The 27,624-nt window shown below is 40.6% G+C and overlaps 1 protein-coding gene across 1 annotated transcript in view; it reads right to left on the bottom strand.

Annotated features, from left to right (window-relative positions):
* The window catches only part of LOC125116958 (pecanex-like protein 2), a 267,908-nt gene that overhangs the window by 141,714 nt on the left and 98,570 nt on the right, over positions 1-27,624 (bottom strand). Inside the window, exons 15-18 of the mRNA XM_047762658.1 lie at positions 27,069-27,178; positions 24,639-24,735; positions 13,046-13,138; positions 11,845-11,995 (exon numbers count right to left, since the gene is read on the bottom strand). Of these exons, the coding sequence (XP_047618614.1) occupies positions 11,845-11,995; positions 13,046-13,138; positions 24,639-24,735; positions 27,069-27,178 (451 nt within the window). The remainder of the gene's footprint in view (positions 1-11,844; positions 11,996-13,045; positions 13,139-24,638; positions 24,736-27,068; positions 27,179-27,624) is intronic.

Raw genomic sequence — 27,624 nt, 5'->3', positions numbered from 1 at the left:
AAAAAACACTGTAGGTATAAGGTGTACGGTCCGAGGCACAGTCTCCCTGGTTGGTGTTCAGTGCAACATCTAGCCAAGTGGGACTGGAAGAGGGTGTGGAAACAGAGTCAGAATAAATATGCAGGAAGGATGGAGTAGAGAGCAAATCCTGGAGATCACCGATCCCACCCTCCCGACTTTGGGTTCTGCTACTTCCACACATGGAAAGAACATCAATTTCAAGTCAATTCTTATGTATTTCTAGAATCCTTCTCCCAAGGTCAATCATGCATTCCAATGAAATACAGCAACCTCTGGATTATACAAAACATGTAACAGGAAAATAAAAAAAAAATTAAGAAAAAAAAAAAAGAAAATAAGAAAACCCTTGCTGTACAGTGGGAAAATAAAAAAATAAATTAAAAAAAAAAACACGTAACAGGTAAATGTATGGAATGTTTGTATTTGGAAGCGAAGAGGAAGCAAATTAAGAAGAATAGAGACGTAGGAGGAAGTGAAAACAGAAGGGCAATTTATGGGGGTGGCCATGAAAAGCTACTAAAAGGAAAAGTGGACAAAGGCAGTAACGGGATAAATACATTTCTTAAGTCTCCAAATTGTCTCAGTATTCATACAAAAGTCAAGGTAAAAAGAAAGTCTTTCCAATCAGGGTTTGTAATTGCCTTTCTGTAATGTCCAGAAAAAGCAGAGAGATCTTAAAAAAGACATTTCCTTAGCAATGCTATTTCTCTTTTCTCTAGAATATTAGGCCCTTGAGAAAGAGAATGCAAGCTAACTGTGCTGTTTACAAGTTTCCATGTGACTTATCACACCTGAATGCTCTACATATTCTCAAAGGCTTTTCAGGTTGTGTTTTATTTAGATGTTTATGTTACTAAAAACAAGACTTTCTCAATAATTAAAAGTTAATAAAAATCCTCAGGATGTTTTTATCGTTAGGAAGATAGTTTGCTCCAGTTCAAATCTCGAATTATGCCTGACTCAAGCTGCAAAGACACGAGGCTTCCTGCTTCGTAGGGGCCAGATGTGTTTATAAGCATTTCAACAGGGCTGCACCTTGGTTCAACTGGCCTTGTCTCTCTGAGGCATCTGGGGCAGAGAGACCCTGCAAAATGGAATTACACGTCCAAGCTGGTCTCACCCTCTTATTACAGGCAATTGTTTTTCCTAAGAGCATTTCTCACACTTGTCTTTTTTGCTGGGCCAAGTCTCAGACTGCAAAGTCCTTGGCATTGACATGTACTCACGTCATAGTTTATTCTCTAAAAAACAGCCTTCACGTCCCAAACCATTGTAGCATGAATTGAGGGTAAATCATCTTTTTTTTTTTTTATGGTCACACCCACAGCACATGGAAGTTCCCAGATCAGGGACTAAATCCAAGCTGTAGCTGTGATCTACACCAGATCCTTTAAGCCACTGCACAAGCCTGCGGATCAAATCCATGCCTCTGCAGTGACCTGAGCCACTGCAATAAGATTCTTAACCCACCACACCACAGCAGAAACTCCTAAGTCATCATTCTTAAATGTAAAGCAAATTACAACACGCTGCCACTTGAGCCTGTAATTCTGCTTAAGATAAACTCAGGTCCTCACAATCTTTCCATCCTCAAAAAAGCCAATTCAAGGTGAGCCTGTGGCTTCTCCTCCACTTTGGGGGCTAACTCCCTCTCTATCTTTCAGGTTGCAAATTGGATGACACTTCCTCAAAGAAACCTCTTTTTTCCCCTTAAACCTAAATTAGGGTCCCTTTAGCACTCCCTCCTAGCCCCCTAAACTTTTCTTTCATTGTACTTCGAACACTGAACAAATACATAAATCCATGTGATGAATGTTTATCTCTCTATAAAGCCAGGGATCCAGGGCTGCCTTTCTCCATCATATTCAGCATGTAGCACTGTACTCTGTCCCTGGAAGCCACTCAGTAGATTCAGGAGACATCACTGATTATTAGCTGATTATTAACATAATTAACTGAAGTAGACACCTAACAGAACAAAGTTTGAAAAGCTGGGGCTTCCACAGTGGGGCACTGCATGCTTTGTAGGAGTTCGGGATCTACTCCTGGCCAAAGCACTTTCCCTTTTAAAGTAGGTTTGCTGCTGAGGTGAGCCCATGCTGCCCTTGCTCCCCAGAGCTTCCCCAGCATTCTACATGGTCCTTGACATGTGATAGGTTCTAGAATACTTTTGAATGACCTAATAACTATTATTGGGTTCAACGTCATGGTAAATTTCTCAGGGAAATACAAGCTGATAAAGAGCAACATTCAGGAATCAGAATATTAAAGTTTATATTTTTCAAGGAATAAAAATTTTAGTTGTTTCTTTATGGTTTTTGACTTTGGGATCATGCTAAGAAAATTCTTTTTCTCTTCTCCAACCAAGATTATATAATTTGACCTATATTTTCTTGCAGTGCTATTCTGGTTTTTTCTTTCTCTCTTCTTCTTCCCTTAAATTTTTTTTCAATCTTTAACCCATCTGGGTTTTCATTTGATACAAACTCTGCTTCCACTTTTAAAATGTTTAGCTCATTTCCCTAAAACCATCCCACTGATTTTTTTCCATTAATTCAGTGGGGAGTAAAAATAGATTCTTCCAGATGGCCAAAAAGCACAAGAAAAGATGCTCGATATCACTAATTATTAGAGAAATGCAAATCAAAACTGCAATTCTGACACCAGTAGGAATAGCCATCTTCAAAAGATTACAAGCAATAAATGCTGGAGAGGATGTGGAAAAAAGGGAACCATCCTACACTATTGGTGGGAATGTAAAAAGGTGTAACCCCTACAAAGAACAGTATGAAGGTTTCTTAAAAAAATAAATACAAAACAACCGTATGACCCATCAATCCCACACCTGAGTATATATCCAGAGGAAACTATAATTCAAAAAGATACGTTGTTCACCCAATGTTCACTGAAGCACTACTGACAACAGCCATGACATGGAAGCAACCTAAATAGCCATCAACAGAGGAATGGATAAAGAAGATGTGACACACACACACACACTAGAATACTACTCAGCCATAAAAAAGCAAAATAGGAGTTCCTGTTGTGGCTCAGCAGGGTAAGAACCCAACATAGTGTCTGTGAGAATGCAGGTTTGATCCCTGGCCTCGCTCAGTGGATTAAGGATCCAGCATTGCCCCAATCTGTGGCATAGGTCACACACGTGGCTTTGATTCTACCCCTAGCCTGGGAACGTCCATATGCTGCAGGTGCAGCCTTAGAAAAGGAATTAAAAAAGAACAAAATAATGCCATTAGCGGCAAAAATTATCATACTAAGTGAAGTAAGTCAGGCAGAGAAAGACAAATCTCACATGAGATCACTAATACGTGGAACCTAATAAAAATGATACCAAAGAACTTACAAAACAGAAATAGACTCAAAGATTTCAAAACCAAATTTATAGCTACCAAAGGTGGAACACTGGGAGAAAGAACAGATTAGGAGATTGGGATTCATATAAACACACACAGTACTATATATAAACTAGGTCAGTAACACGGACCTACTCGTACAGCACAGGGAAATCTACCCGATGCTTTGTAATAACCTATATGAGAAATGAATCTGAAAAGAAATGGATATATGTATACATGTAACTAAATCACTTTGCTGTACACCTGAAACTAACAAAAGTTTGTATGTCAACTATACTCCAATTAAATTTTTTAAAAATATATTCTTCACATTGCCTTAAAGGATGGAGAAACTCTTTGTAGACTCAGTGCAATAACGGGCTCTCTCTTCTTTATAGAAAGGTCCTCCACTAACACCAAACCATAGTATTTTATTTTATTTTATTTTATTTGTATAATGATCATAACAATCTGATTTCACAGGATTTCCATCCCACAGCCCAAGCAGATCCCCCCACCCCCTCAAACCATAGTATTTTAAACATAAAATACTGGTGAAATCAGTTATAAAATTTTCACATGAAGATGGTTGGGGAAAATATTCACATGAAAGGAGTTAAGAGAGAAGCTTTCAGGTTTTCCCACCATGGGCACCTGAAGGAAGACATTACTTTTGAGAACAACCATCTTGGCAAGAGCAAGGATTACCTTCTTACTCATTTTTGATTCCTCAGCACCTGGGACAGCGCCCAGTACATAGCAGGTGCTCCAAGAATGCAGAGTTTACAAAATCAGAACTCCTCCCCCAAGGAAAGTGTGATTCGCATGCTATTTAAATGAAAAAATTACTTAAACATACCATTCTATTTTTTCCACTGGAGACTATGGATATTATCTAATCATAAAGTGCTGTAAGGGTTAAGCTACTTCAGATATGATCTCAAGAGATGCGTATCGCGGCGACTGAGTCAGGCTTGTCACAGCTGCCTCATTAACTGCAGCTGGGAATTAGTGTCATTCCTCTACAGGGCTTCCTTTGTTCAGTCCTCCCTATGCTGGACCCACAGAACCCAAAGCCACCTTGGTGCCATGCTGCCTTCAACATGTGCTGTATATTAAGACTTCCTGAGGGAGTTCTCACTGTGGCTCAGAGGTAATGAACCTGACTGCTATCCATGACGACTTGAGAGTTTGATCCCTGGCCTTGATCGGTGGGTTAAGGATCCAGCGTTGCTGTGAGCTGTGGTGTATGTAGGTCACAGACACGGCTCAGATCCCACATTTCTGTGGTTGTAGTGTAGGCTGGCAGCTGCAGCTCCGATCTGACCCCTAGCCTGAGAACCTCCATATACTGCAAGTGCGGCCCCCCAAAAAAAGACAAAAAAAAACTTCCTGAGTTTTAGTGTCTGTTTTCTTAATATATCTCTAACAACTGACCATTCATTTTATTTCCACATTGTTTTAAGATTTATCCTCAGTCTAGAAGAACCCCTGTGGGCACCCAGTAAATACCCCACAGCTTGCTGGAGAGAGAGCTGGAGTCTGATGTTGGCAGCTGAATGTTGAGCCTTGTCCCCAAACCCCTTCCCTCTTCATGCTGCCCGGGGTTGGCCTGTGCTTCCCCAGGCCTCCCTCTGCCCTGCTTCCCTTTGAGCAGAGGACACTAGATTCCCACTCTCTGTCTTCCTAATGCCATGTGGTGTGATCCCGGTTTCACTGCCAGTTCCTGGCAGCCCCCTCCAGCCTTATGGAGAACTGACACAGAAAGATAAGTTTCCCAGTGGACTAGGAGTGTGCGAGCCAGAGTGTGCGAGCTGGAGGGGCAGTACCTGGCAGGAAGGGAAAGAAAAGGAGAGGAAGAGGGGGGTGCAGGAAAGACAATAACAACAGAGAGAATAAATAAGGCAGGCTGACAACTGGCAGGCTCTGTTCTGACACATCAGCTTTGAGCCACTTCTTTGGACCACACTTCCCCACCAAAGCATGGTAGTAAATGCTACTCAGCTAGCACTGGTTTAGTTCATGCTTCAAACTATTTTAGTCACTTTGAATTAAAGAGGCTTTGGAGGGTTTTCCAGATCTCATCTACTTCCATTTATGTGCGGAGACAAAGGGGAGAAGGAATACATCCTTCTTCCCAGAACTGTGGTGTCTTTTCTCACACACACAAAGATGAGACCTTCCCAAAGACCCCAGCATAGCCTTTAGGTCCTGAAGTCAGAAAATGACTGACAGGTTGTGTTCTTTTTTCTTTTTCTTTCCTGTTTGGCTGCACCGATGACATATGGAAGTTTCCCATCCAGGGATGGATCTGAGCTAAAGATGCAACCTACCCTGCAACTGGGTACATGCAGGATCCTTTAACCGACTTTGCTGAGCTAGGAGTCAAACCTGCCTGCAGAGACAATGCCAGATCCTTAACTCACTAAGCCACAGCAGGAACTGCCTCATGCTGCATTCTTTCACCTAGCACTATATACATTTCAAAGGCTTTTTTACACATATTGTCAAGTCAGAGTTAATCACCACACAGTTTGTGAACTAGGTCATTCAGGTAGTACTATCATCTGCCAGCAAAAAAAATGTCAAAGCTGTAGGACATGTCCTTCCAGAGGATAAAGGGCCACCAACTGCCTAGCACAATGAGTGAAATGAGGCACAAAGTAAGGTGCAAAATGATTGAGTTTCAGAATCTTGGGAAAGAGGAGGAGGAGAGTGTGCTTATTGAGTGCATTCTGGCTACCAAGGACTCTGCCAAAGGCTCTTCATTTATCACCTTGATTAATTCCATCCCCCAACAAGTTTTTGTTCTAGAAGCCTCCAATTAGAGATGAATCACAATAGTTAAGCATAACTAGTATGGGGCAGAGACAGGATATGAGCCCTGTCTTGCTTCAGAGCTTATTCTCCAGGCCATGCCACTTTAATTTCCTCCTAAACTTTCCAAAAGCTTCCTATAGAGGAACATTTGGTCACATATAAAGGACCAGGAGACAGGGAAGACATCTGACTTCTTGCCAGCAGCAGTGGAGCTATAAGACAATGGAACATGCCCTTAGGACTCTGAAAGGAGTATTTACCCCCAACCAGTTGCACAGTACAAGCTCTCTCTTCAGAGCAAAGTAGGATGAAAACCCTTTGAGACAGATGAAGTCTCAAAACATTTCCTTCCCATGCAACCTTCCCCTGGAGTGACTGGAGGATGTGCCTAATTCGAAAAGAAGGAACACAGATGGAGTTCAGTGGAATTCCCATGAGGCTCAGTGGAAACGAATCTGACTAGCATCCATGAGCACACAGGTTCAATCCCTGGCCTCACTCAGTGGGTTAAGGATCCAGTGTTGCCAGGAGCTATGGTGTAGGTCACAGACGTGGCTCGGATTCCAAGTTGCTGTGGCTTTGGCATAGGCTGGCGGCTACAGCTCTGATTAGACCCCTAGCCTGGGAACTTCCATACGCCATGGGTGTGGCCCTAAAAGAAAAAAAAATAAAAAATAGGAGTTCCCATCGGGGCTTAATGAATCTGACTAGGAACCATGAGGTTACAGGTTCAATCCCTGGCCTTGCTCAGTGGGTCAAGGATCCGGCGTTGCTGTGAGCTGTGGTATAGGTTGCAGATGCAGCTCGGATCCCACATTGTTGTGGCTTTGGCATAGGCTGGCGGCTACAGCTCTGATTAGACCCCTAGCCTGAGAACCTCCATATGCCATGGGAGCAGCCCAAGAAATGCCAAAAAGACAAAAATAAAATAAAATAAAATAAAATAAAATAAAATAAATAAATGTATATAAAAAAAGAAGGAACACAGACACAATGGAAGATTACTCAGCCATAAAAAAGAACAAAATAATGCCATTTGCAGCAACATGGATGAAACTAAAGATTCTCGTGCTATATGAAGTAAGTCAGAAAGAGAAAGACAAATACCATGTGATATCACTTATATGTGGAATCTAAAATATGGTGCAAATGAACCTATATACAGAACAGAAACAAACATAGAGACATAGAGAACAGACTTGCGGTTGCCAAGGGGGAGGGAGTGGGATGGACTGGGAGTTTGGGGTTGGTAGATGCAAACTATTATATTTAGAATGGATAAGCAACGAGGTCCTTCTGTACAATACAGGGAAATATATTCAATCACTTGTGATGGAACATGATGGAAATATTATCCAAAAAAGAATGTATATATCTATAACTGAGTCACTTTGCTGTACAGCAGAAATTGACAGAATGTTGTAAATCTACCATAATAAAAAATTTAAAAAAAGAATATACACTTTAAAGCTAACAAAAAAACCACAAAAAAGCAAAAAAAGAAGGAACAAACAAAGAATAATTGGAGCTGGCTCCAGAGGGAGTCTGGGAAGGGATGGAAAGGATAGAGTATCTGACAGGTTTGTGTTGCTGGAAAATTGAACTGAGAGAGATATTACAAAGCTACTGGAAAGGCTGGCAGGTGCAAAAACAAATCCGAACAAAAAGTAAATGTGATCATGGTACACTACTGGACTAGATGTGAACAACAATTAGAGTTTCTACATACACATCTATGGGTAGAAAAAAACTGAGTATGCGTTCAACAAAAATTATATTGGGAGGAAGGAGAAGGGGAAATAATGTATGAAGAATGATAAGAGAGATACATTTTTATTATTCATAACAGGAAGTCAGCAGACAGGCAAATCTGAAACATCAAGAAATAGAACATGGAGTTCCTGTCGTGGTGCAGTGGTTAACGAATCCGACTAGGAACCATGAGGTTTCGGGATCGATCCCTGCCCTTGCTCAGTGGGTTAACGATCTGGCGTTGCCGTGAGCTGTGGTGTAGGTTGCAGACGCGGCTTGGATCCTGCGTTGCTGTGGCTCTGGCATAGGCTGGCGGCTACAGCTCCGATTCGACCCCTAGCCTGGGAACCTCCATATGCCAAGCAGGAGCGGCCCAAAGAAATAGCAAAAAGACAAAAAAAAAAGAAAGAAAGAAATAGAACATGAACATTATTTAGAAGAATTATGGTAAATACCAGACACCATATCTAGAGTAGAAAATAATTTCTCCTGGAGAGGAGGAATCAGACAGGAAAAAGTGGGCCAGGACGTGCTGCTGCTTTTTATTGCAACTTGTTCTATTTGATTTTTAACACTACCTCTTACTTGGATATAAATGAAAAACACATTAGAAAAAGCAGTATCTCACAGAACCATGTGTTTCACATGCAGAAACCAGTCTATCTGCAAATCAACAGACAAGATTTGCTAAAATGCAAAGTAAATTTCATTTAAGAATTACAAATTAAGGACTCACTTGTAAATTAGTTTTTTATAGCAGTGGATTTGGTTAAATGACAATTTACATGAGATTTTCAGTTGATATTTTTAATCCTTTCTATAATCTTTTATCAATTTATTCTAATATACTCAAAAATTATAGCTTAAGTGTTTTCAGCAACCATTCTTTGCAAAGGGATGAGCCCATGTGTATGTATCTTAATATCCATATACACTGGAGTTCTTCAAACAAGCCTTTACTGCCAGGCTCTCCCTGTCTATGGGGTACCCTTCCTTCTGTGAATTCGCAAAGCACTAATCATTCGTTAATTCATTCAACCAATATTAAACACCTATTCAACACTTAGTTATGCACCAGACACTAATTCAATGCTTAGTTATGAAATCTCTTTTATTTCCATTTTATATGAAAAACCAACCAGCTGGAAAAGCTTAACTGATGAACATGAAGTTAACTGTAACCTCTTCATGTGGGTCTTGGGACTTTCACTTTGTATTTCCTGCAAGGCTGAGCATAGTGCTAACCCCATGTCAGTCTGTGGGCAGCAATCGTGGCTCTTCTTTTCCAACACAGCCATAGCTTTGCTTACTAGGTTAGAAACTCTTGATAATATAAACCACATCTTAGTCAACCTGCCTCTCTGGTTCATGGGTTTTGTATAATGTAGGAACTCAGTAATTATTTTCTTTTTTTTTTCTTTTTTGTCTTTTTTGCTATTTCTTGGGCCGCTCCTGCGGCACATGGAGGTTCCCAGGCTAGGGGTCGAATCGGAGCTGTAGCCACCGGCCTACGCCAGAGCCACAGCAACGCGGGATCCGAGCCGCGTCTGCAACCCACACCACAGCTCACGGCAACGCTGGATCGTTAACCCACTGAGCAAGGGCAGGGACCGAACCCGCAACCTCATGGTTCCTAGTCGGATTCGTTAACCACTGCACCACGACGGGAACTCCAGTAATTATTTTCTTAATGACTAGTATCATCATGAGCATTTTCTGAGTGAGTAAATAAGTAAACAAATGAATGCCAATAAAGAACTTATTTTTATTTCAATCTTTTTTAACTCCATCAAAACCCACTTTTATGGTAAGAGTATGTATGGTCATCAAATCAGATCATTTCAACTATTCTTAAGTTCTCAAGAGGCAAGAATGATCCTATCTCGGGTATTCCTTCTTGGGGGATTATGGAGAAATGAGGCCCAGCTTCATTATCCCTTTTTGAAATAATGCAATTCCTTTGGAAATTTCTTAGATAAAGCAAATTTCCAAACGGATTCAACTTCTTACTCTTTTATAGCAGGAAAAAAATCAATGAAGTCATTTGCCTATAATCATCACAACAGATTTGCTTTATTCTCTAAAAACCCTGTGCTCCTTAAACATTCAGGCTCAAAAGCTGCTTACTTGAATACAGTGGTGCTGTTTTTAGCAGTCTACTCTGTATGTTTAGCATGATTCACTTAGATCAGTGGGGAATAGAACAACAACAACAACAAAGAAACCTTATGCATGCTCATTAATATAACTCACTTACGCCACCACTATGTTTCATTTGACCACTGAACCATATTATGATTGCTACAATTTTGTTCTTTTAGCTCAAACATGGGTGAAATACTTTGTGGGAGCTAAGATGGGATAAGGTTTACCTAAACTAGTCCCAAAAGTTAAGATCTGAATTGGCTAAAAAGATGTGTTTCCATTTATAGTCTCCTAAGTTCCACTGACAGTCTTCTGAATTCCAACTCAGTTCCATGTTATCATAGTCTGAATTTTGTATAAAAAATAATTGCTGGAGTTCCCATCATGGCTCAGTGGTTAACGAATCTGACTAGGAACCATGAGGTTGCAGGTTCGATCCCTGCCCTTGCTCAGTGGGTTAAGGATTCGGTGTTGCCATGATCTGTGGTGTAGGTCGCAGATATGGCTCAGATCCCATGTTGCTGTGGCTCTGGCATAGGCTGGCGGCTACAGCTCTGATTAGACCCCTAGCCTGGGAACCTCCATATGCTGTGGGAGCGGGCCAAGAAAATGGCAAAAAGACAAAAAAAAATTAATTGCATACCTCCAAGTAATTTTACATATCAAGTAAAACTGCACAGCAAAGGTATGGAGATAGGAAAGTAGTAAGCTAAAAGAAAGTACAGGCTCCAAGTTTATGGCAAATGTAGAGCAGATGATATATAAATTAAGTGCAAGCATTGGGGGGACCAGCATGAGCAAGGAGATGTGTTGTTCACAGTCATAGTAGAGAATGTGATGGAAAGAGGTTCAGGGGAGCACCTGAGAAGTTAGCCTGATTGGATGGTTGGGAATGGACCTCAGGAAGGATTGATTTCTGAACAAAGAACTGAAAGATGAGCCACCTGGCCTGAGTCTAGTGACACTTGAGAAAACCATCCCAGGCCCACAGGACGGCAAGCAGAAAAGAGTGGGAGGATGGAGTGTGTTTGAGAAACCACAGGAATGCTAAGTCAATCAAGTATACGTCCAGGTGTGGGTCTAGTTCTAGGTAAGCAAATCAAGTTCAACAAAATTCAAGGGTTCAGAGATCAAAATTCAAAGGTCAGTCTCTGCTTTTCCTGGTTTCATGGAGGAGGAAAGGGCAGCCAAGTGATGCTTTTCTTTATTTTTTATAAAACGTTATTGAAGTAGAGTTGATTTACAATGTTGTGTTAATTTCTGCTATACAGCCAAGTGACTCAGTTACACATACATATATATATTTTTTTCATACTCTTTTCCATGGTGGTTTATCAGAAGATATTGAATATAGTTCCCTGCTCAACAGTAGGACAGTGTTGTTTATTCATCTATATACAATGCTGCTTTTCTTGGTCCTCAAGTCAGCTGAAGCAGGAACAGCATAACGTTCAGGTCTGAGTGATATAAATGAATTTCTCCTCAATAATAATAACCAACTAATTTCACGACGCTTACATTGAATTCGCCCTATTTCAACTTTCTTGTTTGGGGAACAACCCTGTACACTCCAAAGTACACACTCTTCTTTTTAGATTATGGTGAAATATCCAGAAAGTAGCACAGACCGTGGTCACCAAGTTCGGTGTGCAATTCTGTAGCATTAAACGCATTCCCACTGCCACGCAGATCCTGGGTTTAAAGTACGCCTCCCGCTGCATTACATCTTGGGGAGGGATATTTTACTCACCTGTCACTTCCCGTTGCTGATACTCTTTGTTTTTAAGGATGGGGTGTGAAATCCACATCCACGGGTGGTGCTTGCGCAGCTGGGGGAGCATGTAGTGGGTTACAAACCCCACAGCACCAGCCAGGGCAAACAGCACGACACTGAGAAATGGCTGCAGAGAAGGAGGGTGAGAGTCACTACAGAGCTTGAAGGATGGGAGGAAGGGTTACCCACAAGTAAAACAGCACACTCTGCCCCTGCCTCGCTTCCCTCTGAACACAGAGCCCAGTTCAGTTCTCGTTTCCAGGCTCTGAAAATTTCTCCCATGCTGTGTGAAACCCATCTCTGTGTTGGAGGTGGGATGAAGAAGAGGCTGAGATATTCTGCCCTTTGGAATACTTTTTCTTGTTTCTCTCTCTCTCTCTCTCTCTCTCTCTCTTTTTTTTTTTTTTTTTTTTGTCTTTTGTCCTTCTAGGGCTGCACTCACGGCATATGGAGGTTCCCAGGCTAAGGGTCTAATCAGAGCTGTCGCTGCCGGCCTACACCACAGCCACAGCAACATGGGATCCAAGCCACGTCTACAATCTATACCACAGCTCATGGCAATGCCGGATCCTTAACCCACTCAGACAGGCCAGGGATCAAACCCACAACTTCATGGTTCCTAGCCGAAATCATTTCCACTGTGCCATGATGGGAACTCATTATTTTTCCTAAAAGAGGAGATGGAGAGTAACAAATGGAGCCAACAGACTTCCTCATTGAGAAGAAAGGAGTTGGCAACTATCTGTAAGAACCTTCAGCCAGAAATCCCATCAGGAGCTCTTGACTTCCGCTTCTCCAACTGAAAATTATATTTCAACCATCTTTCTGGCTCTGTGACCTCTGAGCCATCCCTTCTCCACTCACAGTAGTGAGGTGCTAGCCTGTCCCATCACTGCTGACTGTCCCCACTGTGGATGCTGGAGATGGGCTGCTGCTCATGTAGCCAGACAGGGAAACACAAAGGGTGAAACCACTGAACCAATCTGTGATGCGGACCAAATCCAATCTTGGACATAACTGATTGCCCAGGGATACAGTCCTTCCACCCCTCCACTGGCCTTGTCTGCCCTTCCTCTGGCTCCACTATCCTATCAGTAGCCCAGAGCTGCCCAGATGGGCACTGTAACTACGGGAGGATGAAGAGGTGAGAAGAGTGCAGAGCCAAACTGATACGTACACGCAAGGACAGGAACACGGTGCTGGCACTGACTGCAAAGGACAGAACGGCAGCCAGGGAGCAGATGACCAGATCTGATTTCAGGATATCCTTCTGTGAAAATAAAACAAACAACTGTCCCATTTGCTCTTCTGTGTTTCTTTCAGCAGCTCCGTGTCACCAGGTACAGCAGGTAACAGGATTGACCCTGGATAAACTACACCTGTAGCCCATCACTTACCTGATCCATTTCCAATAGCATACGTTGGATGGACTGTTCACCACCTCCTGTTTGGGGAAACTGAGGCAGAAGGTGGGGAAGAGGAAAGGCAGCCTACAAGGTTAGTCTCCATCCCCCTCCACTAGTTATGGAGGGAAGAAAGGTTTTCTAACCTGCAGAAGAGGCAGATGGCTCTTCTCTACAAACAGAGGTCAGATCCAAGATGCCCAGGTCTGATAAAGGAGGGTAAAATGCAAATAATCTCCACTTGACTTTGGCATAATTCGTATTTTAACCTGTGCATGGCCCAGTTATGCCAAACAGAGGCCTCTTACACTGTGACTTATTTCTCTGGACCGGAACAGATTTTAGATATTAATTCACCCGTCAAATTAGGCAAAGGCCATTTCCAAATAATTTAAGTACATATGTATTATGTATGCATATGCAGAAAATGAAATGTCAGTAACTTGCTAATCATTTTCCATCACACAAAATTGTGGTGTGAGCTGGCACTAGAGAAAACGAAGCAAAGTTAGACCAAAGAATGTTATTAATGCTGCAGATAGATAGGGAATGGCCTGTTAGCTCAAAAAGGGTGCAATACTGCTGACCAATAAACAGAGATAGAAGGGACATTAAAAGACCATCAACCTTTTTCATCCTGCAGAGGTTAATCAGCTGCAGTACACAGTTATTGACCATTTTATTAAGGTATCACATTGTTACCTGAAAACTGAAATCATCCATTTAAAAATATCAATATACCATATGAAAAAGGAATCATGCCACTTAAATAATTATTTTGAAGGTTATCTGTCAAAATATCGTACAGAATGTACATCTCTGTTTCCCCACATACCCCCCTTTTTTCTTTCTATACAAACTATATAGCTGTTGACCTACATTCTCTCATTCTTTCTTTTCTTGTCTTTTTAGAGCTAAAATGTGCAAGTCATGCTGCTGGCTTTCTGACTGAATTGACATCCAAAGTGATAGGAAGAAATCAGGAGGGCAGCTTAAATGGAGCAATAATACCCTAAACTATCTGGTAAAAAATCAATACGGCTTGGTTGGGATAACCGATAATATAGTGAGAGGATGCACTCACAACAAATTACAAATTAGCTGCTCAAATTTTGTTTTGGTCACACCCACACCCAGGGCATATGGAAGTTCCCAGGCCAGGGATTGAGCCCATGCCACACCAGTGACCTGAGCCACAGCAGTGAAAACACTGGGTCCTTAACCTGCTGAGCCACCAGGGAACTCTTAAAGCTTTGAATTTCCTATCTCAAAAGTTTATAATTCACATACAACTATGGAATATATGAGAAAATAGAGAGTGATAAACCACATTCTAGATTTATTCCTAATAATGGTAATCTGATTTTTGAGGAGGGAAAATCATTGGTTTTTAATTCTGCATCTATAAATGTTTGTGATCAGAAGTTTTCTCAAGAATTTACTGTTCGTAAATGGCAAAAATTCATTCAAATTATCTCCTTTCATTCCAAACACTTAAAAAACGCCAAACCTACCCAAAGAAAAGTTCTGTAACTCACTGTATCTCTAGGCTGTGGAGTTATGTTGATTTTTATTCCCTATGGTCTATGTCATTTAAAAATTGCTGAAGCATTTTCCAAAATGTATATCTAAATACATATTTTCCAAATATTCTAATTTAAAATGGTGTCATCTTTAATTGACCTATCATCCCTCTTTAGAGGCAAATCAGAGAGCCACCAAGACAAGTAGTGGGGGGGGAGGGGTTGCACCTGAAGGATTCTTAAAGTGAGACGGAGAATGTTAATTTTTTTCCCACATTGCATGATATACAGGAATTTCACTGATTTTGGTCAGTGACATGAGTACTTGTTGGAAGTACAAATGATTATACAGCCTCTATTTATTCATCCCCCCTGCCAGGATTGATGGATGGATGGATGGATGGATGGGTTGATTGATGCAAAGCATAGTTTACTTACAGTGTTGTGCCAATCTCTTCTGTACAGCATAGTGACCCAGTCACACCCATATATACATTCATTTTCTCATACTATCTTCCATCATGCTCTATCCCGACAGTCTCTATTGATTAAAATGTTCTTTCTGCCCATTTCTTTTCTTTATCATAATTTTTAAACATCTCTATTGAGATATAATTGACTTACAAAAAATGTGTGTGGGGGGGTGGGGGGGAGTGTGGGTGTGTGTGTGTGTGTGTACAGAGATATATTGTGTATAGTTTGGTGTTTTGACCTATGTATTTCCTCATGAAAGCATTACCATAATTAAGATACTTAGCATATTCATCACATGCCTCCCAATTTCCTCTCCTGACCTTTTCTCATACATGTCCCCCTTCTCTCCTCAATCCGTCCTCAGGCAAGCACTGCCCTGCTCCATTACTGTAGCCTGTTTTCAGTTCATAGAATATAATATAAATGGAATCATAGATGATGTATTCTTTTTTGGTCTGGCTTCTCTCACTCAGTATAATTATTCTGAGAATAATCCGAGTGTTGTCTGTATTAATAATCCATTCCTTTTCACAGCTGTGTAATATTCCTTGCCCCTTGCCATGGATGTACCCCCACAATGTGCTAATCCATTCATCTGTGGACAGACATCCAAACCCTTCCCAGTTTGGAGTTATTTATAAGTAAAACTGCTATGAATGTTCATGGACATGTCTCCATACCTATGAGTAGAATGTTTGGATCATATGGTGAATCTAGGCTTAACATCGCCTTTTTTTTTTTTGCTTTTCCTGCAACCTGTGAACGTTCCTGGGCCAGGGATGCAGCTAAGCATCCTACAGTGCACAGGACAATCCCTGACAACAGAGAATTATCAGGCTCAGCATCCATAATATGTGGTGGAGAAATCTTGATTTAGCAGTATCCAATAAAGGTCTTAATTTGCATTTTCCAATGGCTGATGATGTTGAGCATTTTTCATGTTCTTAATTTTTAAAAACAACTTTGACAACAGAATCAAAAAGATGAAATCTTTGGGGATAAACTGACAAAAAATATACAAGATCAATATATTGAAAACTACAAAACACTGCTGAGAGAAACTAAAGAAATAAATGGAGCGATACTCCGTATTCATGAATTTGAAGATTTGATATTGTTAAAGGGTCAATCTTTACCAAATTGGTTTGTAAATTCAATACAACTTTGTATAAATTGGCAAGCTAAATCAAGAATTTATTTGGAAATGCAATGGACGCAGACTAGGTAAAATAACTGAAAAAGAAGAACAAAATTGGAGGACATTCAATACCTGGCTTCAGAAATTTTATGTGCAAAGTTACAGTTATCAGGTATTGATCATACTGGCACAAAATATACGTTGAGATCAACTAAATGGAATAAAGGGTCCAGAAATAGACCAATACATGAACAGTCAACTGATTTTAAACACAGGTGTTTGTAAAGGTAAGGTAAAATGACACTTTTTCCCAAAATAAGGTAAGGGATAATTTTTTTCAACAAATGTTTCTAGAACAATTGGAGAGTCATCTACAAAAAACAAAATAATAATAATAAAAAAAAACCTCCTCGACATTGACCTCACATCAAAATTTAACTCAACATGCATCATAAACCTGATTTAAATGATACAATTTCTCAAAGAAAACATAAGAGGAAATCTTAGTGACCTAGGGTTTGGCAAAGCTCTCTTGAATAAGACACTAATAGCTGGAACTGTAAAAGAAAAAGTCATAATTTGAACTTCATGAAAATTTAAAACCTTTGTTCTTCAAAAAACATTGTTATAAAAAGGAAAGACAAGTCTGGAGTTCCCATCGTGGCACAGTGGGAATGAATCTGCCTGGAAACCATGAGGTTGCAGGTTTGATCCCTGGCCTTGCTCAGTGGGTTAAGGATCCGGCATTGCTGTGGGCTGTGGTGTAGGTTGCAGATGTGGCTTGGATCCTGTGTTGCTGTGGCTGTGGTGTTGGCCGGCAGCTGTAGCTCCCATTAGACCCCTAGCCTGGGAACCTCCATGTGCTGCAGGTGCAGCCCTAAAAAGACAAAAGACAAAAAAAAAAAAAAGAAAGAAAGAAAAGACAAGACAAAGACTGGGGAAAATATCTGCAAAACATACATCAAACAAAGGATTTTCATCTATGGTATATAAAGAACTTTACAACTCAATAATAAGTTCAATGACTCTTCCCTATCCCCATTCCTAGATGCAAAAAGTTTGCTCTGAGTCACCAAAGGTGATGGCAAATGGTAATTATTCAGCTTTTCACTCTTGGTGCTAATTAATAAAACTATAGACCACTCTCTTAATATTGGTGAAAGTAACATCAGCAAAATAAAAAGGAATGATATCCTCTTTTTCCTACAGCCACCCAAAAAGCAGATATTATTTTGCTCCAAAAATTTTATTTTCGAAAATATTTTTTAAAAGGAATCTTGAGGATTTCTGCTGTGGTGCAGTGGGTTAAGAATCCCAACTGCACTGGCTTGGGTTGCTGAGGAGGTGTAGGTTCCATCTCTGGCCTAATGCAGTGGGTCAAAGGATCCAGCATTACTGGATTCAACCCCTGGCCGAGGAACTTCCATATGCTGCAAGTATGACCACTAAGGGAAAAAAAAAAAAAAAAAAAAAAAAGGGAATCTTGAAAGACAACTGGAGCAACTCAGAGATTGTTGCTGTGTTTTCTGGGCCAGTATTTTTGCCGGTGAATGCTGAACCACAGTTTTAGCTGTAATCACAATGTATACGAGTTTTTCTATGAACGTTTTGTTGTAGTATAAACTTAGCATACATATAATTTTCTACCTTTTTCAGTAATAGTTTCTTTTGTAAGCATTATAAATATTGTATAGACTTACTAACAGATACTTAATGGCTAAATAATCTCCATTTTCTAATGCCATACACACACACACACACACACACACACACACACACACACACACACACACACACTGTCGGGAGCCATAAGGCTGCTCCAGTAAAGAAAGCAAAGCCACAGTTGGCACCTGTGTGAGGCTTGTCTGGTTAGCAGAGCTACAGACAAGCTGAAGAAAGAAGAAGGATTGCGGATGCATGAGGCTTGTCTGGTTAGCAGAGCTACAGACAAGCTGAAGAAAGAAGAAGGATTGCAGAGCAATCCCTTGAAAGACATCGGCTCCAGGAAAATAAAAATGATATCCCCTAAAAAATATGTTAATCTATTTTTCTGTGTTTATCCTTCCTTTTCTATCTCTATTCACAGCTTTCTTACTGCTAAAGATTTGCCCTGGGTACATAAAACACTTGAACCAAAACAGAGTGAAGTTATTTAAACAATGTAATGGAAAAAGCCTTTGTTTTGGAGTAACAATTTATGGCACCTATTTTGTGAGAGTATACAGGGGTAACGTGATTTCAGTCCCTTTACTTAAAAAGAAGTTTAGGGCTGGGAAAATGTTGTTTGGCCTATAAATTGCTATTTTCTATAATAGATATATTTTTTATCAAATAACAGTGTCACCTGTAACTTTTATCCCTTATGGGGGCATTTGCTAATTTTTGGGTATAATACTCCTTTCTATTGAAATTGGTGGTTTGGAACTTACGTAAATCAGCACAACAGGTTATACGCTTAGCTTGCTGGCGCCAAATAAATTGTGGTTTTAAGAATGCCATGAGCCCAAGGCTTTCATGCGTTTTGTTAACTACATACAACTTTAGTTAAAGAATGTTAGGTATCATAGTTTATTACTTATTAAAGCTTTGTTTTCTTTATATAGAATAGAATAGCTACTGTTGTTGACCTTTTAAGAAAAATACAGTATGAAACTTTAAGTTTGTAATCTTGAAGGAAAATCTGAAGTTGAAAGGAACATGTTTTAACTAACCTTCTTTTTTGTATCTCGGGTGGAGGGAACAAAAGGGCTTTAAATCAAATGTTAATGTCAAATCTTACACGAAACCTGATTGTGATAGGGTATAAAAACTGATGCTTTTCATTTAATAAATTGGGTCATCTGCAGCATGCAGCTGAGGAGTTGGCTCCAATTCTTTCCACGCCGTTTGTAGCCCATCCTCTCCTTCGGCACTCCCTGGCTGCTGGGGCTGGACCTCGGCAACACACATATACACAAAGGGTCATAGGGGACACTCAAAGCATTAATTTAGTGAATGAAACTGAATACAAATACTTCCTAACTGCTAGCTATTAGGTTGCCTTTCTTTTTTTTTTTTTTTTTAACCATAATGGATTTTTCGCAAACATTGTCTTTTATGCACCTAAATATTTTTTCATGTTTTGAATGAATTCTCTAGAAAAACTGTAACAAATAGATTTACTATATGATAGGTCATGGATATTTTACAATTCTGGATACATTATGCCTTACCAGATGACTGTAATAATTTACACAAATACAAACAACATCTAAGAAATCATCTTGTCACAACTGGCAATGTATGACTATATGTACCTTCTACTTTATAAATACCAAAATCTTTCCAAAAGGGATATACTAATTTACACCACCCCCAGCAGCACGTGAGTTTCCTTGCTCTATGCTTTTGTCAACATTTAGTATTGTTAGGACTTTAATTTTTTTGTCAGTCTGGTTGGCGTGAAATGGTAACTCAGTATGGTTTTAATTTGGTTGCCTAATTTTTTTTTAATGATAGAGAAGAACTATTTAATATTCAGCTTCATCTTAGTACAACCTTATGTTTCTTTTTTTTCCTGATTACTAATTAGATTGCATATATAGTCATGGTTTGGTCATTTATATTTCCTTTTTTGTGAAGTGCATATACACGTTAATTGAGATATCTGGCTTTCCTCTTGATTTATATAAAATTCCTATTTTATATTCAGTATAACAGGAGTGCTTTATCAACTATACATAATTTTTAAATTGTGTCCCCATTCTGTGGTCTGTTTTCTTAAGTCTCTTTCTTTTGGTGTTATTTGATTAATCAAAAGTCATGACTTTAACAATTTGAATTTTTGTGTTATTGTGTTAAAATTTTTTCCTACCCTGATATCAGAAAGATAATTTCCTTTATTATGATTCTAAGTGCTTTCAGGGTTTGTCATCTCATATTTAGATGTATTATCCATCTGGAATTGACTTTTCAGGATAGTGGCAGAGGAGTCATATTATATTTTGTTCCTTATGAAGAACTATTTTTTTCACTCCACTTTTCCTTCTGTATAAGATTGGAACTTATGGTTAGTTACACTAATGATTACAACACACAGTTAACTCTTACAGTCTAAATTTAATCAATATTTCAATTTATCTCCTGGATATTACTAAGAACTTTCAAGTCTTGCAGTCCACTTCTCCTCCCATTCAAACTTGTATGGTATTGCAGTCACATATTTCAATTCTTCTTTTTCTTTTTAAGTCAACCATACACCCTTATTATGGTTTTATACAGTGACAACTCATTTGATTTACTAAGGTATCGGCCACTTTCTTTTCTCTTTGTGCTTTCCTGCAAATTAGACCTTCCATATGAGATCACTTTCTGAGTTATCCCTCAGAATTACACTCAGTGAGAGCCTCTCAGAATTTTTCTAAAATATTTTTACTTTGTCCTCTTTCTTGAAAGATATTTTCATCGGGCATAGGATTCTAGCTTGGCTGATTTGACTATATGTGCAATCTAATGAATAATCAGGAAACTCCAAACTAAAACCACACTGGGAGTTCCCATCGTGGCTCAGTGGTTAACGAATCCGACTAGGAATCATGAGGTTGCGGGTTCAATCCCTGGCCTCACTCCATGGGTTAAGGATCCAGCATTGTCATGAGCTGTGGTATAGGTTGCAGATGCGGCTCGGACCTGGCGTTGCTGTGGCTGTGGCGTAGGCTGGTGGCTACAGCTCCGATTCAACCCCTAGCCTGGGAACCTCCATATGCCACGGGTGCGGCCCTAGAAAAGACAAAAAATAGAGAAAAAATAAATAAAAATAAAACCACACTGAGTTACCATTTTACACCAACCAGACCTACAAAAAAAAATTAAAGTTCCTACAATACTAAATGTTAACAAAAGTGTGGAGCCAGGAAACTCATGTATTGCTGCTGGTGGTGTAAATTAGTAGATGCCTTTTGGAAATATTTTGGTATCACAAAGTCGAAGAACTTCAACATATCAAACTGTCTTCTGGTTCATCCTCCCACTGAGAATGGGCCCTAGTGTCCCAGCTTGATGAGCAGGGGCTCTCTCTCCCCTTGGACACCCACCTTGGCAGGTATGGACTTTCATTCCCTTCCCCACAGCTGGAGGGCTGCAAACTGCGGCTCAAGGCCCCCTGGTTAGACAGATGTCCAGGTTCCTGGGCTCCCTCAAATTTTGACTGGATCATTCCTCATTATTTTGTCAGTTTTTCGTGGCATTTAAAAAAGATCTTTTGTATTTTCAGCTTCAATCAGTTTGGTTATAATAATTTAGTCTTCCATAATACCAGAGATGTAAACGTCTCATTTGCGATCTCTCGCTTTCTGTGTCTCTGTGTTGGTGGTGTCTGAAGAGGGATTCGCATGTAAAGCTCTTTTTCCCCTCCCACTGCTAAACAATGACCGAAACACCCTACCCTGAATAATCAATTCTTGAGTGTGATGTGTAATTTTCACACGATACATTCCTATAAATAATTTGCCTCCTTTCTGTTTTACTGACTCACTAATCCCATTCTGTAATCTTGGATGAGTCTCATATTTTTTTTCCTGATGACTCAATCTTTACAATATACCCTTAAATCTCCAAGGGTCAAGTTCCTCTTTCTTATTCAAAATCAGAGACAAGGAGGGAAATTTTATTCTTGCGCTATGACAGAAAAGGCATCATACACCAAACTCTAAAAGCTGGACCTAAACGTCCCATGAAAATATTGTAATTAGATGAGATGACATTTCAGAGAAATGAACACACACATCAAAGCACCTACAAGTTATGTACTCTACATTGTATAAAGCATTTTTAAGTATATTAAAACCAAGTAAGGCAACACCTAATCCATCATGGCTCATCACACTAATGAGATGCTATCAGGGTCTGCTAGGCAAATGTCTTGTCGGATTTGATTGTAATTCATTCATTATCTTTACCGTAATAGATCAGAAAGTACCTTCATTATTCACGAAATCAAGGACTATTTGGGGGGAGATTTTTTCCACAGATAACTATGGGAAACTCTTGGGTAGACTTCAGACCACCCTGTGACTTTGGCAGAAATTGATCTGGGAATGTGAGTTTGAGCTTGGCCCTGTAAGTCTCCTGCTAGAGACCAGGTTGTTGATGCAATGTTTGAAAGTCAAACATCTTCTCTCTTTCTTACCTCCCATCTCATCAGCCCTGGAAGCTTCACCTCACACCCTGCTTGTAAGTATACCTCAGCTTTTAAAATTAATGATGCAATTATACAGTGCTGCATGAAAAAATGCTCAACATCACTAATTATTAGAAAAAGGCAAATCAAAACTACAGTGAGGTACCACCTCACACCAATCAGAATGGCCATCATTAACAAATCAACAAATAACAAATGCTGGAGAGAGTGTGAAGAAAAGGGTACCCTCCTATACTGTTGGTGGGAATGTTAATGGGTACAACCACTATGGAAAACAGTATGGAGGTAGTACCTCAGAAAACTAAATATAGAACTACCATATGACCCAGAAATCCCATCTCTGGGAATATATCCAGACAAAACTTTCACTGAAAAGACACATGCACCCCTATGTTCACTGCAGCTTTATTCACAATAGCCAAGATATGGAAACAACCTAAATGTCCATCGACAGACGAATAGATTAAGAAGATGTGGTACATACACACGATGGAATACTACTCAGCCATAAAAAAGAACAAAATAATGCCATTTGCAGCAACATGGATGGAACTAGAGACTCTCATACTAAGTGAAATAAGTCAGAAAGAGAAAGACAAATACCATATGATATCACTTATATCTGGAATCTAATATACAGCACACATGAACCTATCTATCTACAGAAATGAAACAAACTCATGGACATGGAGAATACACTTGTGGTTGCCAAGTGGGAGCAGGAGAGAGTGGGATGTACTGGGAGTTTGGGGTTAGTAGATGTAAACTATTGCATTTGGGGTGGATAAACAATGAGATCCTGTTGAATAGCACAGGGAACTATATCTAGTCACTTGTGATGGAACATGATGGAGGATATTGTGAGAAAAAGAATATATATATATATGTATATGAGTCATTTTGCTGTACAACACAAATTGGCAGAACATTGTAAATCAACTATAATAGAAAAAATAAATACCTTACAAAAAACAATTACACAATGCTGAATGTCAATTATATCTCAATAAAACTGGAAGGAAAAAAATTAAAGAATTAACAAACCACACCCTCATTCCTAGTAAGTGATTTGTGTTTTGATGCCCTGTGGTGAGAAACAAGCCTCGATGCTTTGGCTTGAATTTAGCTCCAAGGCACAGAGGGCTGAGTATTAATTCTTTTAATGCTATCATGCTGGCTATGAGTCCTGCACATTGTCTCAAACTGGCACATTGCAATTTAATTCATCTGAACTCATTGGAATGTACTGATCACCCAGTGAGTGTGAGGCCCTGGTGCAGTGGAGACCAGGACAAAGGAGACATGGCTTCTGGTTGGAGGAGCATGCAATCAATAGACCATTAACTGCATTTCCTTTGATCTATCATTCCTAAAAAAAAAAAATGCAGGAAAAGCATAAGAGGGAGACATCAGACTGCCCCACTCCAAGCTCAATAGTTAAATGGGAGATTACATAATCAGTGAGCATTTCTTTTCAAAGTAATAATGTTTGGAGCTCAATACCAAAGAGATCCACCTGCTCAGAGGGTGTTTGAAACTGCCCCAAGCCACTTTCCTGGTGAACAGAGAGACTGCATTAGTTTTTTACAGCCTTTTATTCTCTTCTTCCTTCCTTCTTTTCCTTTCATGCATTCCAACCAATATGGTGGCTCCTTCTGCAACATCCCAGACATAAGTCTAAAGCCCAAGGGCCCCTCACAAGGGCTGTGCACATGTCAACCTTGAACCAAAAGACCCTGGAAAGAGTGCCCTGAGCTCAGTACAAAGCGGAGGCAGAAGATGTGGGGAGGACTGAGGCAGGGCACACATCAGGAATGCAATTTGGCTGAAGGTTTAATTGGCAAGCTTGGATACATGTACATCCCACCTGCTGCTTGGGACCAGCAGGGGGCAGAATTGCCTGAAATATCCAGGCAAACTGCATGCGCTGTGGAGGACCTAGGGAACACCTGTGACAGGTGTACACAGCATCCGCCTTCGAGAGGCTCAAAGGATCCACAGCCGAATGGTCCATTCCACACCAGGCCCTCCATTACCCAACACCAATGTCTCACCACAGATTCCTTCATCTTCCTGGGGAGAGGATCTGCAGCCAGCTCTTCTAGATTTTGATGTAAAAATTTATGAAACAATCTGCACTGAAGAAGGGACCTGAAAATGGAAGAACACACAGGTTTTATTTTTTAAAATCGTTGCCTACTCCAAGGATTGAAGGCAACAACTACATCTCAGACCTCCTACTCACAAATGACAAAAAGCCAGTGCTCTCGCCTTCAAATCATTCACAATAAAAAAAGGGGTGCAACACTGTCAACCAACTATAATGGAAAAAAAAAGAAAGAAAGAAAAAGAGGTGCATGTGCAAGCGATCCCAAAGACAATGGCTGGATTTTCAAATTCTACCCTGATTACAGCCATTAAGGGCCACAGGTACCCCAGATTGTCAACAGCTAGTTAAGCTCACAGACAGGCTCTATTTTGGCCAGAATTCAGTTAAATGTTTGATAAGAAAAACTGTGCAAACCACATTTAACTTTTTCCATTTTTCCATGCCTTTCACTTTACTGCATCTGACAGCCTGAAATTATATTTTTTCTGCCCCCCAATGGTTATGGTTATCTTTTAAGTGTGGACAAACTACCCGAGATGATTAATAGCTGATCAGATTGATTGATATCTGAAAGAAACTAGGGTATCATGTGAAGGGTTTGCAGTTCCAAAATGCATATATATCAAAGATTCAAAAGACAAGAGGGAAGATTGGAAAGTATATTTTCTTTCTTTTTTCATCTTTTCTAGGGCCATACCCATGGCATATGGAGGTTCCCAGGCTAGGGGTCTAATTGGAGCTATAGCCGCCGGCCTGCCCTAGAGCCACAGCAACACAGGATCTGAGCCGCATCTGCAACCTACACCACAGTTCATGGCAATGCCAGATTCTTAACCCACTGAGCGAGGCCAGGGATCGAACCTGCAACCTCATAGTTCCTAGTTGGATTCATTAACCACTGAGCCATTATGGGAACTCCAGGAAAGTATATTTTCAAGTGACTAAGGATTTTATTTCTTATTTCTTTTTATAGCTGCACCCACAGCATGTAAAAGTTCCCAGGCAACGGACTGAATCCAAGCCGTAGCTGCAACAACACAAGATCCTTTAACCCACTGCAACAGGCCAGGTATTGAACCCATACTTCCACAGCGACCTGAGCTTCTGCAGTAGGATTCTCTTAGTTCCCCAGACTAGGAGTCAAATCAGAGCTGCAGCTGCAGGCCTACACCACAGCTCATGGCAACACCAGATCCTTAACCCACTGAGCAAGGCCAGGGATTGAACCTGCATCTTCATGGATACTAATCTGGTTCATTACCACTGAGCCACACTGGGAACTCTAGTGTTTTCCTTTTTTCTTTTTTGTTCTTTTTTTTTTTTTTTTGCTTTTTAGGGCCACACTTGTGGCATATGGGCATATGGAGGTTCCCAGGCTAAAGGTCCAATAGGCCTACGCCACAGCCACAGCAATACAGGATCCCAGCTGCGTCTGTGACCTACACCACAGCTCATATCAACACTGGATCCTTAACCCACTGATCAAGGCCAGGGATCAAACTGCAACCTCATGGTTCCTATTCAGATTAGTTTCTGCTGCACCATGATGGGAACTCCCTCTTTATTTTTTTTAATGCGGTTGGATTCTTAACCCATTGTGCCACAGCAGGAACTCCCAGGATTACTATTAATACATTTTAAAAATTTGGCACAGACTTCACTTTAAATTCAGATGGCACCGGGCATCCTGAAAACAAAAACAACAGAACAAAACAAAACCCTTTCTTGGAGTTCCCATCGTGGCTCAGTAGTTAACAAATCCGACTAGGAACCAAGAGGTTGCAGGTTCGATCCCTGGCCTTGCTCAGTGGATTAAGGATCTGGCGTTGCCGTGAGCTGTGGAGTAGGTCACAGATGCAGCTCGGATCTGGCGTTGCTGTGTCTGTGGTGTAGGCTGGCAACCACAGCTCCGATTAGACCCCTAGCCTGGGAACCTTCATATGCCACAGGTGTGGCCCTAAAAAGACAAAAAACAGAACCAACCAACCAAAGAAACAAAAAAACCCTTTCTTTTCAGAGACGCCAAATCTAGTCTGCCTGAGGCAGCTGCCTGGTGTAAACGCAGCAATGTAGCTTGGAGAACCCCGACAGGGTCTGTGTCGAGGTTACGACACACCCAGGGAAGGTCAAAGACAGCGCTGGGGTGCGAGAGGCCATCTGTTGCTGGCATTGCAAGTTTTACTCTGAAAGCCCTAGATGTTGAGCCCCGATTTTCAGGCGTTTCTGGTCCGTCCTGCGTTTCTCTTACCCTCATCCTGGGACAATCTGGGTTCACAGGGAAAGAGTCCAACCATCGTGAGCACTGGATGAGAGAAGGAGGCTGCAGGACCAGCAGACAGCTGTGTGTGTGCACGTGTGCGCGAGTGTTACTCACAGAAGCACAGAAGGGTCGCTGCTCTGTCTGCTCAGATGGTAGGAAAGTGCCACCAGGAGACCGCAGAAGGCTGAAAACAGCGCCGGGATGTGCTGGGTGCTCCATGGTTCCTGAGCAAAAGATCAGAGAGCGCGTCACTCAACAGCTGGGTGAGGAATAGTGGGATGGTGCCCTGGGACACACTTAGCACGGGTCTCCAAGGTCCAGCTGGATGGACATGCTGCCTCATGACCACCCCTGCCAAGGGACATTGAAGCAACTTGATGACCTCCAGAAATCTTCCCGTAAACATACAAGCATAGATGTTGCCAAGGGACAGGAGGCATTTCAAATGAGTTATGAGAAGACATTAACATGACCTTTTCTGAAATTCAGTTTAGGATCTTTACAACATTAAACACGTATTGCCTCTTTTGAATTCAATATGATACTTAATGATGATCAGAATTGTATTTCTTTTCTGTTTTTATTGAAACACAGTTGATTTACAATGTTATGCTAGTTTCAGGTGTACAATAGAGTGCTTCAGACATACAGATGTATAAATACATTATTA

Source organism: Phacochoerus africanus, chromosome 15 (genome assembly GCF_016906955.1).
Source record: "Phacochoerus africanus isolate WHEZ1 chromosome 15, ROS_Pafr_v1, whole genome shotgun sequence".
Taxonomy (NCBI): Eukaryota; Metazoa; Chordata; class Mammalia; order Artiodactyla; family Suidae; genus Phacochoerus; species Phacochoerus africanus.
Note: the sequence above shows the minus strand (reverse complement) of the source record. Positions and strands in the feature narration are given on the sequence as shown.